The 13,908-nt window shown below is 39.4% G+C and overlaps 1 protein-coding gene across 1 annotated transcript in view; it reads right to left on the bottom strand.

Annotated features, from left to right (window-relative positions):
• The window catches only part of LOC150076579 (putative receptor-type tyrosine-protein phosphatase mosPTP-1), a 995,686-nt gene that overhangs the window by 84,398 nt on the left and 897,380 nt on the right, over positions 1–13,908 (bottom strand). The window contains exon 19 of the mRNA XM_090387917.1: positions 6,770–6,905. Coding sequence (XP_090244043.1) covers positions 6,770–6,905 — 136 coding nt within the window. The remainder of the gene's footprint in view (positions 1–6,769; positions 6,906–13,908) is intronic.

Genomic DNA, 13,908 nt, shown 5'->3' with positions numbered 1-13,908 from the left:
CCCTTCTCTGTACTCGTTCCAGCAGCTCTACATCCTTCTTGAAATGAGGCCTCCAGGAATGTATACAATACTCTAGGTGTGGTCTGACCATTGCCTTATACAAGGGAATAATCACCTCCTTATCCCTGCTAGAAAAATTCCTATATATCATTGACAATACACTATGAGCTACTCTTGCAGCCCATCTGCACTGTTTAGAGAACTTCATATCTGCCTGCACAACCACCCCCAGGTCCTTTTCTTTCTCTACCACTGTTAGTGTAGTACCACAGAGTTGATACGTTGCTCTGGGATTGCTGTTTCCCATATGTAGTACTTTACATTTGTCAATGTTAAACTTCATTTTCCACCTCTCAGCCCATCTGCTCAACCTTGACAGATCCTCTTGCAGCAGCATAGTGTCAGTAGTGTCCTTGACAACCCTGCCAACCTTCGTATCGTCTGCAAACTTGGATATTAAGCTTGATATTCCATCATCAATATCATTTATAAATACAGAAAACAATAATGGACCCAATACTGAACCCTGAGAGACTCCACTAATAACATTAGTCCACGATGAGAAGTGTCCATTGATTACCACTCTCTGTCTTCTCCCCCTCAACCACCCCTTTATCCATAGCAGCAATTTGCCTCCAATGCCACACTTCTCCAATTTGTGCAGCAGTCTTCCATGTGCAACTATCAAAAGCCTTTCTAAGATACAAGTATATAATATCAAAGTTATTCCCTGCATCCAGTTCTTTTGTGACTGCATCATAGTATCCAATCAAATTGGTCAGGCAAGAGTTCCCCTTAACAAAACCATGCTGTGTCCGAGCCATATAACTGAAGTCTTGTCTAGATGATCCTGCAGTGCTTCTTTAACCAGTGCCTCCATTAATTTTCTGGGAACAGAAGTTAAACTCACAGGTCTATAATTACTTGTGTCAGCCTTTGATCCTCCTTTGTGAATTGGGGTCACATTTGCACATCTCCAGTCCATGGGTACCTCCCCTGAGTCCAAGGAAGCTCTCATAATTATGGCTAAGGGTTTGCTTACTTCCTTTGCTGCCTCCTTTAATATAACTGGATAGATCCCATCCACCCCAGGTGCCTTTCTTGTGTTTATCTTCAACAATTTCTCCTCCACTTTACTCTCAGAGATTACAAGATTCTCTAGCTTACTGCCAGAGATGAATACACCTCTGGCATTCCTCTCGCTGAATAACTCCTCATGTGTGAATGTCGATGCAAAATATTCATTTAGTTTGTTAGCTACCTGAGCAGGATCATCAACAGTTGACCCATCGATATCAAGTGGACCAATCTGATTCATCCCCATCCTTCTAGAGTTTACATAAGTAAAGAACTCTTTGCTGTTTTTCTTTGCATCCCTTGCCAAAGATATCTCGTAATCTGCCTTCGCCTGCCTAACCTCCTTTGTAACTTGGTTACAGATCAACTTGTATCTATCATAGGCTTCTGTGTCACGTGTTAATTTGTATGTATCCCATGCATTTTTCTTCTCTGCCATATGTCTCATTAGTTCATCTGACATCCATTTAGGCCTAAACCTTGAACAATATTTCTTAGTTGGTATGTAAAGCCTAGTAGCTTCCAAGATAAGTTCTTTGAATGCTTCCCATTTTGAATTTGCTGTTGGCATCATCAGTTTGTCCCACTGTATAGAATTTATGTACTGTCTCAGTCTATTGTAGTCGCCTTTATGAAAGCAATAACCCTTCCCTTTACCACTAATGGTAGTTACCTTTCTGATTAAATCCCACTTCAGCAGAGTGTGATCACTGCCACCTAGTGGTTATTTATCCGCAGATTCTTAATGCATGAAGAATCACTACTGATAATCAAATCAAGAGTATTACTCCCTCTAGTTGCCTCCCAAACATGCTGATGTAGAAAACAATCATCCAATAAATCCACAAAAGCCTTGCTAGTGTGTGAGTGACCAGCCCCCAAATTCCAGTCAATATCTGGGAAATTAAAATCCCCCAGTATAAGACTCTCTGATTTACTGGCCCACTCTATTTCCCTGTACAGTTTCTTATTATACTAGTCAGAGTCATTAGGCCTATAGCACACTGCTACTCTCAATTTTGATCTCCCAATGCTTATGTCACACCAAACTGACTCGACACTGCACTGTCCAGCGATGTCGACTGGCTTCACTTCCTTGGATTTTATGTATTTCTTAACTATTAGCATAACCCCTCCTCCCTTCCTATCCTGTCTACCCTTTCGTAGACAATGTACTCCACAAATTCCAGTTCTGCATTCCTTATATCTGTGTGACACCACGTCTCTGAAATCCCAACAATATCTGCCTTTGATGTTTTGAGCAATACCTCAAATTCATCAAATTTATTTTCTAAAATCCTAGCATTGGTGTACACGCAAGTATACACGCACCTGTTCTTTTTCTTAGCTACCCTAACACAACCCATGTGTTTACTTGTACCCCAATGATTCCCAGCAGTCTCTGAAATATCCTGCATCTTATTTTCCAGGTTGCTGCTCATTCTAATAGAAGCAGTGCAAGAATCACTTTCACCTCTGCCAGTGGCTACTGTTAATCTATTAGTCCTTGTATCCCCCCAATCTAGCAGTTTTCCGACCCACCTAACACTGCCTCGATAGCATCAGCAAACATTCTTGCACTCTTTCTATTTAAGTGTATCCCATCCCTGTAGAAACAGTCTTTCCTGTTAACAAGTACAGACCAGGCTGAAAAAAATTCTACCCCTTGAGCCCTGCACAATCTTTCCAGGGCCAAACTGATCGACAGGGCTCTCATCATATACTCCCTCCTATCGTGTCTGGGCAGAATTGGAGACACTTTCAAATTCAACCCTAACTCACGGCTTTTTTTCAGCATTGTCTTGTTCTTGTTAAGTAATTCTGCCGGTCTTCTACTCTTAATATCATTAGTGCCAACGTGTACAACTATATCACTTTTGTGCTCTTAAAAGATGATATCCACTCTACACCGTCATCAACCTTTGCCCCTGGCAGACATACCCTGGTCATGTTCCACCTATCCTTTTTAGAAAGCATGTTTCCCGTTTCCCTGACAATAGAGTCACCAACAACTACCAGTTCCTTTGGGACCAGCGCATTCTGCCTTGGGGGCTACAGCTGTGTTGCGCAATGACCGAGTGCAAGCTCTGCAAGGAGTGCAAGATTTCCTTGCATCGCGCACAAACAAAGACATCCCCCATGGCAGTATCATGTCCCGTACCCGACTGCTCCACAAACATCAAGCAAGTAGTGCATTTTAAAATGCTGTCATTCATAGGGCAACTGCCCACCTCAGTTCTCCTCTGAGCCACAGCACTCCCACTAGCTTGAGCCTTTTGCTTTGCTGCTCTGGTTTGAGTCATGATTTCTATTTTGTACTGAAATTTCAATTTCAGTACAAAATTAAAACCCTAAACTTGTATCCCAACACAATTATAACGCTATATTTATGTTTCAGTATCGAGTGTTATCTACGAAATCCCTTTATATAACTTCCGTATCAAGTTAAGTATTAATTATTTATTTTTCTAATTATTTATGTTACGTAACCTAAGTCGTTATATGTATAGTTAAAAGTACAATTTAATTGACAATGAAGTTCAACAAGATTATAGATTTTACTGATTAGTTGACAATATTATGTACTATACTATACTATATTAAGCTTATGCTATTTAGTTCGAGATATTTTGTATACAAACGGTCAACACGTGGATTTGATACCCTTACCGATAATGTAATACCTAAAAAATCTCTAAGTTACTTTAAACAAGTATCGTAAATAGGAATATAAAGCTACTCTAGAAATTAAGTTAATATGCCAATTTAAGCTAATAAAACAGAAAATAAATCAGAAAAAACTTCTCTGTTCCAAGAGCGGCAAAAAGCTACATCTGCACAGGCTACACTCGTTCTCAATAGAGACCGAGAGTAGCCTGTGCTTTTCTTAATTTGAATTTATGCCCCCTTAGGTTTGTAATCTGAACAAGTGGAAGGATCCCATCAGAATTCAGCATGCTCAACCCATTCAAGGCCTCAATCAAATCACCGTGCGGGTGCCTAGTCTCCAGCCACTGAAATTTGCAGAACTTAAGCCTCTCTTGGTAAGAGGATTCCCTTCATTCCCCTCACCAATCTTGCCCTTCTCTGTACACGCTCAAGCAAATCTACATCTTTCCTAAAATGAGGCCTCCAGACCTGTACGCAGTACTTAAGGCGTGGCGTGGCCATTGCCTTATACAGAGGGACAGTCACCTCCTTTTCTCTGCTAGCAAAATTCCTATATATCATTAACAAAACCCCATGACATCCAATGGCAGCCTGTTTGGCTTTGCTCAGAAAACTTCATATCTGACTGCACAATTACGCCCAGGTTTTTTTCATTTTCTACCACCTTAAGTGTAGTCCCACACAGTTGGTACATTTCTCTGGGGTAAATAATTAAATAAATGCAGAGAAATGTTGGTACATTTCTCTGCATTTATCAAGGTTAAACTTCAGTTGCCACTTTTTAGCCCATCTGCTCAAATTTTCTAGATCCTGTTGCAGTAGCACACTGCCATTAACAACCCTGACAACCTTTGTATCATCTACAAACTTCAACACTAAGCGTGATATACCTTCATCAATATCATTGATAAATATACAAAACAACATTGGACCCAACACCGAACCCTGTGGGACTCCACTAATAACATTAGTCCACGAAGAGCAGCACCCATTGATTACCACCCTCGGTTATAGGCCTAATGAATCTGATGAGTATAATAAGCAATTGTGCAGAAATTAGAGTGGGCCATTAAATTAGAGTGGCTTATAGTGGCAAATGAAGTTTAATATTGACAAATGTAAAGTAATACATATGGGAAGCAGTAATCCCAGAGTAACGTATAAACTCTGTGGTACCACACTGACAGTGGTAGAGAATGAGAAGGACCTGGGGGTAATTGTGCTAGGTATAAGGTATGTTAGTGTCAGACGGCACCTGGGATTTCTCCCATCTCTGCGTGTGTCTGTTGTATCGAGGACAGTACACTGTCAAGCTAGAGACTTGAAAGTGTGTGGGCCATGTCTGTGCAGTGTGATGTGTTATGCCCACTGTTTGTCCGTCTTATTGGCCGCCAGGCCCCTAGTGGGACCAGACGTTGCCAATACCTTGCCACGTGGAGACTAGCCAGGTGTGTCCAGTATCACAACAAGTTGCTTTGGCAGGTCCTGCCACCTAGTTTCCTGGGATTTCAGTGGCTAGGACCTAAAAAAAAAAAATTTACATGTTTGACATTAATGTTAATGGGATTGCTGTTAAGAAATCGCTGGATGGGGTTGAACGCTAGAGAGATGTGTTAAATGGCTTAATAAGTCGGGAAAAATTTTTATGTTATTAAATTTAGTCATGTGAGGCTATACGCTAGATAAAAGATAATAGTGTTAGTGGTAGTGCTGTCAGATATGAAGTTTTCTGAGCAGACAGGCTCAACTACTGATGTAATTGGGGTAAATATAAGGCCTTGACTGGATTGAGCAGGCTGAATGCTGATGGGATTCTTCCTCTTGCTCAGATTACAAACCTGAGGGGACATAAATTCAAACTGAGGAAAGAAAGTTGTAGAATGTATGAACAGAAATTTGCCTTTAGCCAGTGGGTAGTTGATTGCTGGAACAAACTTCCACCTGTCCTTGTGGAAGTAGATAGCTTAAAGAAATTCAAGGCAGAACTATAGAAAAATTTGGAAAGAAAGGATCAGTGAAATAGGATATATATATATTTTTTTCTTAGGTGTTGTTATAAAAGCTTGCTCTCTTACATCATATGTCTCTATTAATGCTAAGACTAATGCATTAGGGCTTAAAGCCTCAAGCTGCGAAAGAGATTAGACTATCTGTATTTTAATGCAATTGCATCATTTAAGTTACATCTCATATTGTGAATATCCTCACGACGAGTTGCCATGACATTGCACTACTTCAATTAAGTAACGCTTCACCCGAAGGAGAAGACTGTTGTTACTTATTCTCAGTGGATACCACCACCCAGACGGCACTGTTTCAGGGCTATTTGGCCCTTCTTCGGTGGGTGGGTAGGTACCCAAGTGATGTAATGATGGCAAAACAGTTGTGAAGTATATCTTCACAATATGAGAGGTGCCTGATGGTGTATGATATAAGTTAATACTCTAATGCATTAGGGCTTAAAGCCTCAAGCTGCGGAAGAGATTAAACTAGCCCTAATGCATTAGAGTCTTAACTTATATCATACACCATCAGGCATCTCTCATATTGTGAAGATATACTTCACAACTGTTTTATTATAGCCTTAGCAGCTTATGTGCCATTAAGCCTCCATAACAACAACTGTTTTGCCATCATTACATCACTTGGGTACCCACCAAAGAAGGGCCAAATAGCCCTGAAACATCTGGGTGGTGGTATCCACTGAGAATAAGTAGCAACAGTCTTCTCCTTCGGGTGAAGCGTTACTTATTCCAAGTAGTGCAATGTCATGGCAACTTGTTGTGAAGGTATTCACAATATGAGATGTAACTTAAACGATGCCGCTATTGCAAATTTGCTAATCTATATTTAGCTGTGTATAAATGATGCAAGTGCACTAAAATACACATTGCCAATGCTAATATAATTAAACAAGATCTGCTAACTGAACTCTCTTTGTTGTTCAAATACTTGCATATTTTTAAATTAAATTTTTAAACTCAAAAGTCTATTAAAACTGGATTCTCTAGTAGATATTTACCTCTGTTTGAACTAAAAAATTCCTTTGTTGACGAATATGTTTTAGGAAACCACAGACATTAACACTTTGGCGATGCTTGATTTGTTTTAACATAGCATCTATAACTATGTAAGTCCCCGTTCTTCCAACTCCAGCACTAGGGGTAAAATAAAAATAGAAAATTTATTTCCGTGATAACCATTCATTCAATAATTTATTTTATAATTAAAATGTTTTTATTTTATAGGTTATTAATATATAAAATATGTATTATAATTAAGATATTTAATTTATGCCCATAAATTAATTTTATTAAACTCAGTTTCATTAAAAAATTATTTTAGGCACAAATACACTTTATATATAAAAACTATGGTGAAACCTCTGTTAAGTAATGGATTTTTATGGTCCTGCATGCTAAATTGGTTTTATAAGAACTCTCTATTAAGCAATTACTGCCAACATAAATATAGCAAGTAGGGTAATTAAGCTCCCTAGTGTTACTTATTCCTTAACAAGCACTTTTAAATTATCTTCAGTGCCATCCACTGCATTACTAATACCACATTTTTTGAAAGACTTGGCCACAATTTCAGTCTTAACATCATGCCATGACTTCAGCACCCATTCACAAACTTGTGCTATAGATGGACGCTTCATCTGTCCCATAGGCATAGTATCATGGTTCCCCTCTATCATCCATTTATTCCATTGCTCCAGCATGTTATTTTTGAATGGCTTATTGATGCTGACATCTAATGGCTATAACTGGGAAGTTAAACCACCAGAAATTACTGCCAGTTCTGTGTTTATCATTTCGGCCAGTTGTTTGATGTTTTCAGTCCTATGTGCTCTAAACTGATCTAATACTAGTAGTGCATTTTTATGCTATAGCCTACCAGGTCACTTGGGCCAAACTTTTACAAATCATTGCTTGATACATTCTTCATCCATACATCCCTTTTGTTGAAGTATATGAATTCCATTTGGCAGTTTATCTTTCGGTAAAGTTTTTCGTTTAAAAATTAACATTGGCAATGTTTGGTCCCATCAGCACAAGTTAAAGCTGCAGTGTAGTTAGCACAACAAGTTAAATTGTGGTGTAGGCATTCTCTAGGCTATTCTAGCTCTTGTGTGTAAACTTAACCCATTTCTTTTCATGAAGCGATAACACCAAGATTCAGTTCCTTCAAAGTCGTGTATCCCAATATCAGATGCTTGTTTGTTTGTTATTTGGTTTTTAGGAGCATTAGCAACTAAGGCCATATTGCTCCGGGATATGCGGTGGTCATTCCCTGAATGACCTTTCCGCATCCTCTGTATTTGGTGGTGACGGGCTCGAACCCCGGTCTAATCAAGAAGCGTGTGCTACGCACTGCTGCTCCTTCCCACCTGGCTACGGAGGCGCCTCAGATGCTTGTTTCCATGCTTCTACTATTATCATTTTAGAACTCACTGCAATACCCATATCTCTAAGTTCCATTATCCAACTACACAAGTTTTCTTCCAAATTTAGCCATTTAGGTGGAATTTTAAAAAGGTTGTGCTTTGTTTTATCAGCTTCTTGTAATAAAAGTTCCTGCTTCCTCTACTGACGAATCATCTTCTCAGCAGGTGGTGGTCCGAAATTTCGTTCTCCTGCTCTGTTCCCGTGTTCTTTGGCATATTGTACTATTTATAGTTCAAATCCAATAGTATAATTCTGCCTTCTTGATGCACCTGCCATTGATTAAGGCTTAAATGTATAACTAGAATTCACCTGTTACTCCAACAAAAGCCTGGTAATTGCTGTAAAGGGTATAGTAAACTATCCGTTAACTCTCAGTTTTGCACATGTTGTATTGCATTGCCACTTTTGGCTTTTCTAAGACACAGGGCAATTTTTTTAAGGTTTAATTTATAAGGAGAAAGGTTAAGGTTAACCTTTCTCCTTATTATATTTAAGGTTAAGGTTTTAAGGTTTAATTTATAAGGAGAAAAAGTGTGTCTTATACCCCGACAAATATGGTATTTACTATTTGCAATCACCATGTTAATGACAAAAGTGCTAATAACAAATATTGAAATAAAAAATTTTAAAAAATAGTAGTATTTTAACCTGGAAAAATTAAACAGCAGTACTAGAGCTAATGCAATCTGTAGGTAAATAGGGAAGAAAATTAGTCTTATCCTTTATTCCCTGTAGTCACCTTCCCACTAATAAATTGAAGAGAACCTTTCAAATCTGATTTGGTTTTTTAATAGCATATTGTGAACTCCATGTCTAAAAAGGAAACAAAATATGACAATATACAGGGATCAGTTATGACAAAAATATACACTTATATACTTTTAAGTAAAATTAAATGCAACAAGCATCATATCTTTAAGAGTATAATAATCTATAAATTATTAGACCATAGAAAACTCAAACAAAAAACTATGTTAGTAGTTTGAAGTGCATAATTTTATCTGTATTCATATTGTGCTCTTCCTTCACAATGAGTTACCATGTATTGCACTACCTCGAATAAGTAACGCTTCACTAAAAGAGAAGACTATTGTTACTTATTCTCAGTGGGCACCACCACCCAGATGTCAAGGCACTGTTTAAAGGCTCGGTGGGTGGGCAGGTACCCTGGTATTGCAGACATGACAATCCAGTTGTGAAGATAATCCCACAATATGAGAGATGCCACAAGGTATAGTGAAATACATGGCAACCCATTGTGAAGGAAGAGCACATTTTTGAGATACAGATAAAATGATGCCCTTCAAAGTACTAACATAGTTTTTTGTTTAAGAGTTTTCTATGGTGTGTTTACACCAATATTATATAGATTATTATACTCTTAAAGATATGATGCCTTGTTACATTTAATTTTACTTAAATATTATCACGTACACCTGGCATCTCTCATATTGAGGGATTATCTTCACAACTGGATTGTCATGTCTGCAATATCAGGGTACCTGCCACCCACTAATGAAAGGCCAACAAGCCTTGAAATGGTGCCGTCTTGGTGGTGGTGCCCACTGAGAATAAGTAACAATAGTCTTCTCTTTTAGTGACGTGTTACTTATTCGAGGTAGTGCAATACATGGCAACTCGTTGTGAAGGAAGAGCACAATATGAGATACAGATAAAATGATGCTCTTCAAACTACAAGCGTAGTTTTTTTTTTTTTTTATGTGAACCCCAAACACGAGAGGTATTAGAACCTATAGTGTTTAGTACCGTGCTTGGGTTGGAGGTTGAGAAGACGAAAGAAGATATTTGTTGACATTGGACTTGAACTTCTGTAGATTGTAATTTTCAGGAAATACATATGAAGGAAGGTTGTTCCAGAAAATGGCAGTTGAATGAATAAATGAGGAAGATGAAAAGTTGATTCTGTGAGTTTGAAGTTGGACAGTAAATGGATGTTGGCTGGTGGCGCCACGTGTTTGGACTGTTTTGAAAGAGAAAGCGGGAATTATAGAAGCCAATTCAGAAGAACTGTGCCCATGGAAGTATCTGTAGAAGAGGCATGCAGCAGAAACAGTACGTCTATGAGAAAGCGAGTGGAGAGACTCTGTTAGAGATGAATCATTAATTAACCAACCTGCCCTCTTCTGAATGGAATCAAGAAGCCTGAGAGAGGTTTTGGGGGCACCACCCCAGACGTGGGAACAATATTCCATGGCAGGGCGGATTTGTGATTTATACAGAGTGAGCAGCTGTTTGGAAGAAAAGTAACGGCGAGAGCGAAAGAGAAAACCAAGTTTTTTAGATGCAGAGGAAGCAATATTTGTAATGTGCTTGCCAAGAGAGATTAGAAGTCAGGGTAATCCTCAAAAGAGATATATCATTTTGCCTAGAAATCGGAGATTCACTAAAGATAAGCATAGGAGCAGAAGAATCCTTTTTGCGAGATATAAGACAAGACTGAGTTTTAGAAGGGTTGAAATCAACTAAGTTGTCTTTGCCCCACTGGAGAATTACCTGAAGATCGGCATTTAAGGAATTGGTAGCAGATTTTCGAGAAGTTGAAGCTAATTGAGCAGGACAAGGTTTCTCAAAATGGAAAGTGGAATGCAATCGGCAAAACTATGGATAGGATTACCAGTCAATGGAAGAAGGTCATTAATATACAAGAGGAAAAGAGTGGGGTAAAGAACTGAACCTTGGGGGACACCGGCATTAGTGGAGAAGTTGTTGTTATTGTTTGGTTTTTAGGAGCATTAGCAACTAAGGCCATATTGATCCGGGGATATGCGGTGGTCATTCCCTGATCTTTCCGCATCCTCCATATTTGGTAGGCACAGGATCGAACCCCGGTCTAATCAAGAAGCGTATACTACGCACTACTGCTCCTGCCCACCTGGCTATGGAGGCACCCAGTGGAGAAGTTAGAAGACAGAAAGCCATCTACCATCACCCTCAGTGAGTGATCAGAGAGAAAACTGGATAACCAATTACTAAAAACAGTTGGCAAACCATAAGATGGAAGCTTGTTTAGAAGACCTTTATGCCAAACATGATCGAAAGCCTTTGAGATGTCAAGAGCAACTACTTGTGTTTCACCAAAACTTTCCATTGAATTATTCCATAAATGGGTAACATAAGCCAGAATATCACCAGTGGATCGACCCTGACGGAATCCACACTGGCGATCGTTGATCAGACAGAAGGTTTCTATGCAGTTTAAGAGTTGGCGGTTAAGAGATTTCTCCATTACTTTAGAAAGAGTAGAAGTAATTGCAATGGAACGATAATTGGATGGGAGAGATTTGTCACCCTTTTTAGGAACTGGCTGGATATGAGCAAATTTCCAAGCAGAAGGAAAAACATCTTTGGAATAAGAAAGTGAGAAAAGGCGCAAAAGAATAGGAGTAAGTTCGGGAGCACAGGTTTTGAGAACAAGTGGAGAAATACTATCGGGACCTGGAGCTTTCTTAGCATCAAGATTCGTCAAAATCCTTCTGACATCCTTTTGATGGAAGACCACAGGAGGCATTGAATGGAACGTGTTGGGAATGGTGGGAGGTGTTTTACCAAGATCATTAATACATGAGCTGGAAGAAAAATGGGATGCTTGCAGGTCAGCTTTATCCTTGGCTGAAGTGACAACAGAGCCATCTGGTTTGGACAGATGTGGGAGCAGAGATGGGCAAAAGTTGTGGCCAATAGCTTTGGCAAGAGACCAGAATGCTCGGCTACCATTAGGGCAAGAAGCAAGTTTTCTACTCTTAGCCTGTTCAAACTCTATTTTAGACTGATTAATAACTGCTTTACAATTGTTGCGAGCTTTGGTGTAGGCAGAAAATGAAACTGAAGAATTAGAAACAAGCCAATTACGATATGCAACATTCTTCTCTTGAACAGCCTCAGTACATTTATTGGAAAACCAAGGTTTAGATAAGGGACGAGATTTTAAAGTGGAGTGTGGGATAAAGGATTCCATTCCTACAAGAATAATTTCATTGACACGATCTGAGCAAACGTTGACATCAAAAGTTTTGAAACAGTAATCTGACCAAGGAAAAGAAGAAAAGAAGTCTCGCAGGTCATCCCATTTTGTATTCTTGTAATGCCAAACAACACGAGGTTGGGAATAGCCATGAGATAAAGGTTCCATTGGAGAAGAGACAATCACCAAGTTGTGATCTGAAGTGCCTAAAGGACCTCTCACTTTGACCATGTACTTAGAAGGGTTGTTTGTGAGAAAAAGATCAAGCATATTGGCTGTATGATTAGGATTGTCCGGTATTCTTGTAAGTAAATGAACAATCTGTGCTAGGTCATTAGTAATTGCAAAAGCCGCAGCATCTCGACCTGCTGGGTCGGTGTGACTAGAAAACGGAAGCCAGCTGGTGTTGTGGACATTAAAATCACTAAGGGAAATTACCTCACTGTTAGGAAAGTTGGACTGGAGAAAGTCAAGTTGCAAAAAGAGCAAGTCAAAGAGCTCCAAGTGATTAGTGCAGTTGGGAGAACGGTAGAGACAACAGATGAATTTGACACAATGAGGTAGAGAGATTTTAAGCCAGAGAAGATCAAAGAGAGGAGATTCCAAATTGGCAAGTCTTTGACAGGGAATATTTAAGTTCAAGTTTTCTATGGTGTGTTTATACCAATACTATATATATACACTATGTATGACCAAACAAACATATTTTCCTTACCACTGATCATCATTGATGGCGAATGATGTGGTATCAACAACATGCTTGTTGCATACTGGAGGGTTGATAAGACCAAATACCTGGTGCAACATGCCAATGGACACATTTGCTTGTGGTGCAAACAACAAGAGTCCAAGAACCCATCATTCATGATGCCCACTATCCAGGCAGGTTGTGGCAGTTGTATATGAGACATGTTTTTCTGGCAAGAAATAGGACCCCTGTTATGGATGAACCAATGATTCACTGGTGAGACCACTGCACTCTGCTATGTTGCCTTTTTGCCAAAACAGTAATGCACTATGTCATCAGGCCTACACTGTGCACAAATGGTTTGAGGAATACAGTGAAGGTATCACCCATCTTGACTGTCCAACGTGTTCAAGTTTATACAGTAACCTCTCATGAGGAACTGGTCCAAATAAACTATGTCGAAATTATTCCTTTAATCCAGCTCATGAGGAAATGTCAAAATAGCCTAATAATTTAGTTAAGTATGATTTTCCCTTGGCAAAGCCATGTTGTGTGTCCTTCAGAATGCCATATCTATCTAAATGTCCCTGGATAGCACTCTAAATCATGGCCACTAAGATTTTTCCTACCAATGAAGTGAGACTACCAATTTCACTCTTAGAACCACTTTTATGTATTGGCGATACACATTGGTGCCAATAGACATACCGGTACATACCAGTGCTGGTAGACCCCGGTGCCAGATGGCACCGGGGGTCTACCAGCACTGGTATGTACCGGAGTCAACATTATTTGCCTCTGCATGCCTCAGGATATGTGACTTTATGTTCTACTTTGTGTTTTTGGACTTTCCTGCCTGTTTTCCATAATTCACATGATTTAAAAAAGGCAGGGTGACGGGTGACTGCCTTTGCAGTTGAGGCAATTGGGAACTGCTGGTGGACAATTTGCTTGTGTATGATCTTTTGATCCACAAATAGGACAGATGGCGTTACCTCTGCATGCCTGCTGTGAATGGCCATATTTCTGGCATTTAAAAC

This window comes from Mastigoproctus giganteus, chromosome 13 (genome assembly GCF_048544385.1).
Source record: "Mastigoproctus giganteus isolate SK-2022 chromosome 13, ASM4854438v1, whole genome shotgun sequence".
NCBI lineage: Eukaryota > Metazoa > Arthropoda > Arachnida > Uropygi > Thelyphonidae > Mastigoproctus > Mastigoproctus giganteus.
The sequence above is the reverse complement of the archived record's forward strand: the minus strand, read 5'-3'. Positions and strand labels throughout refer to the sequence as shown.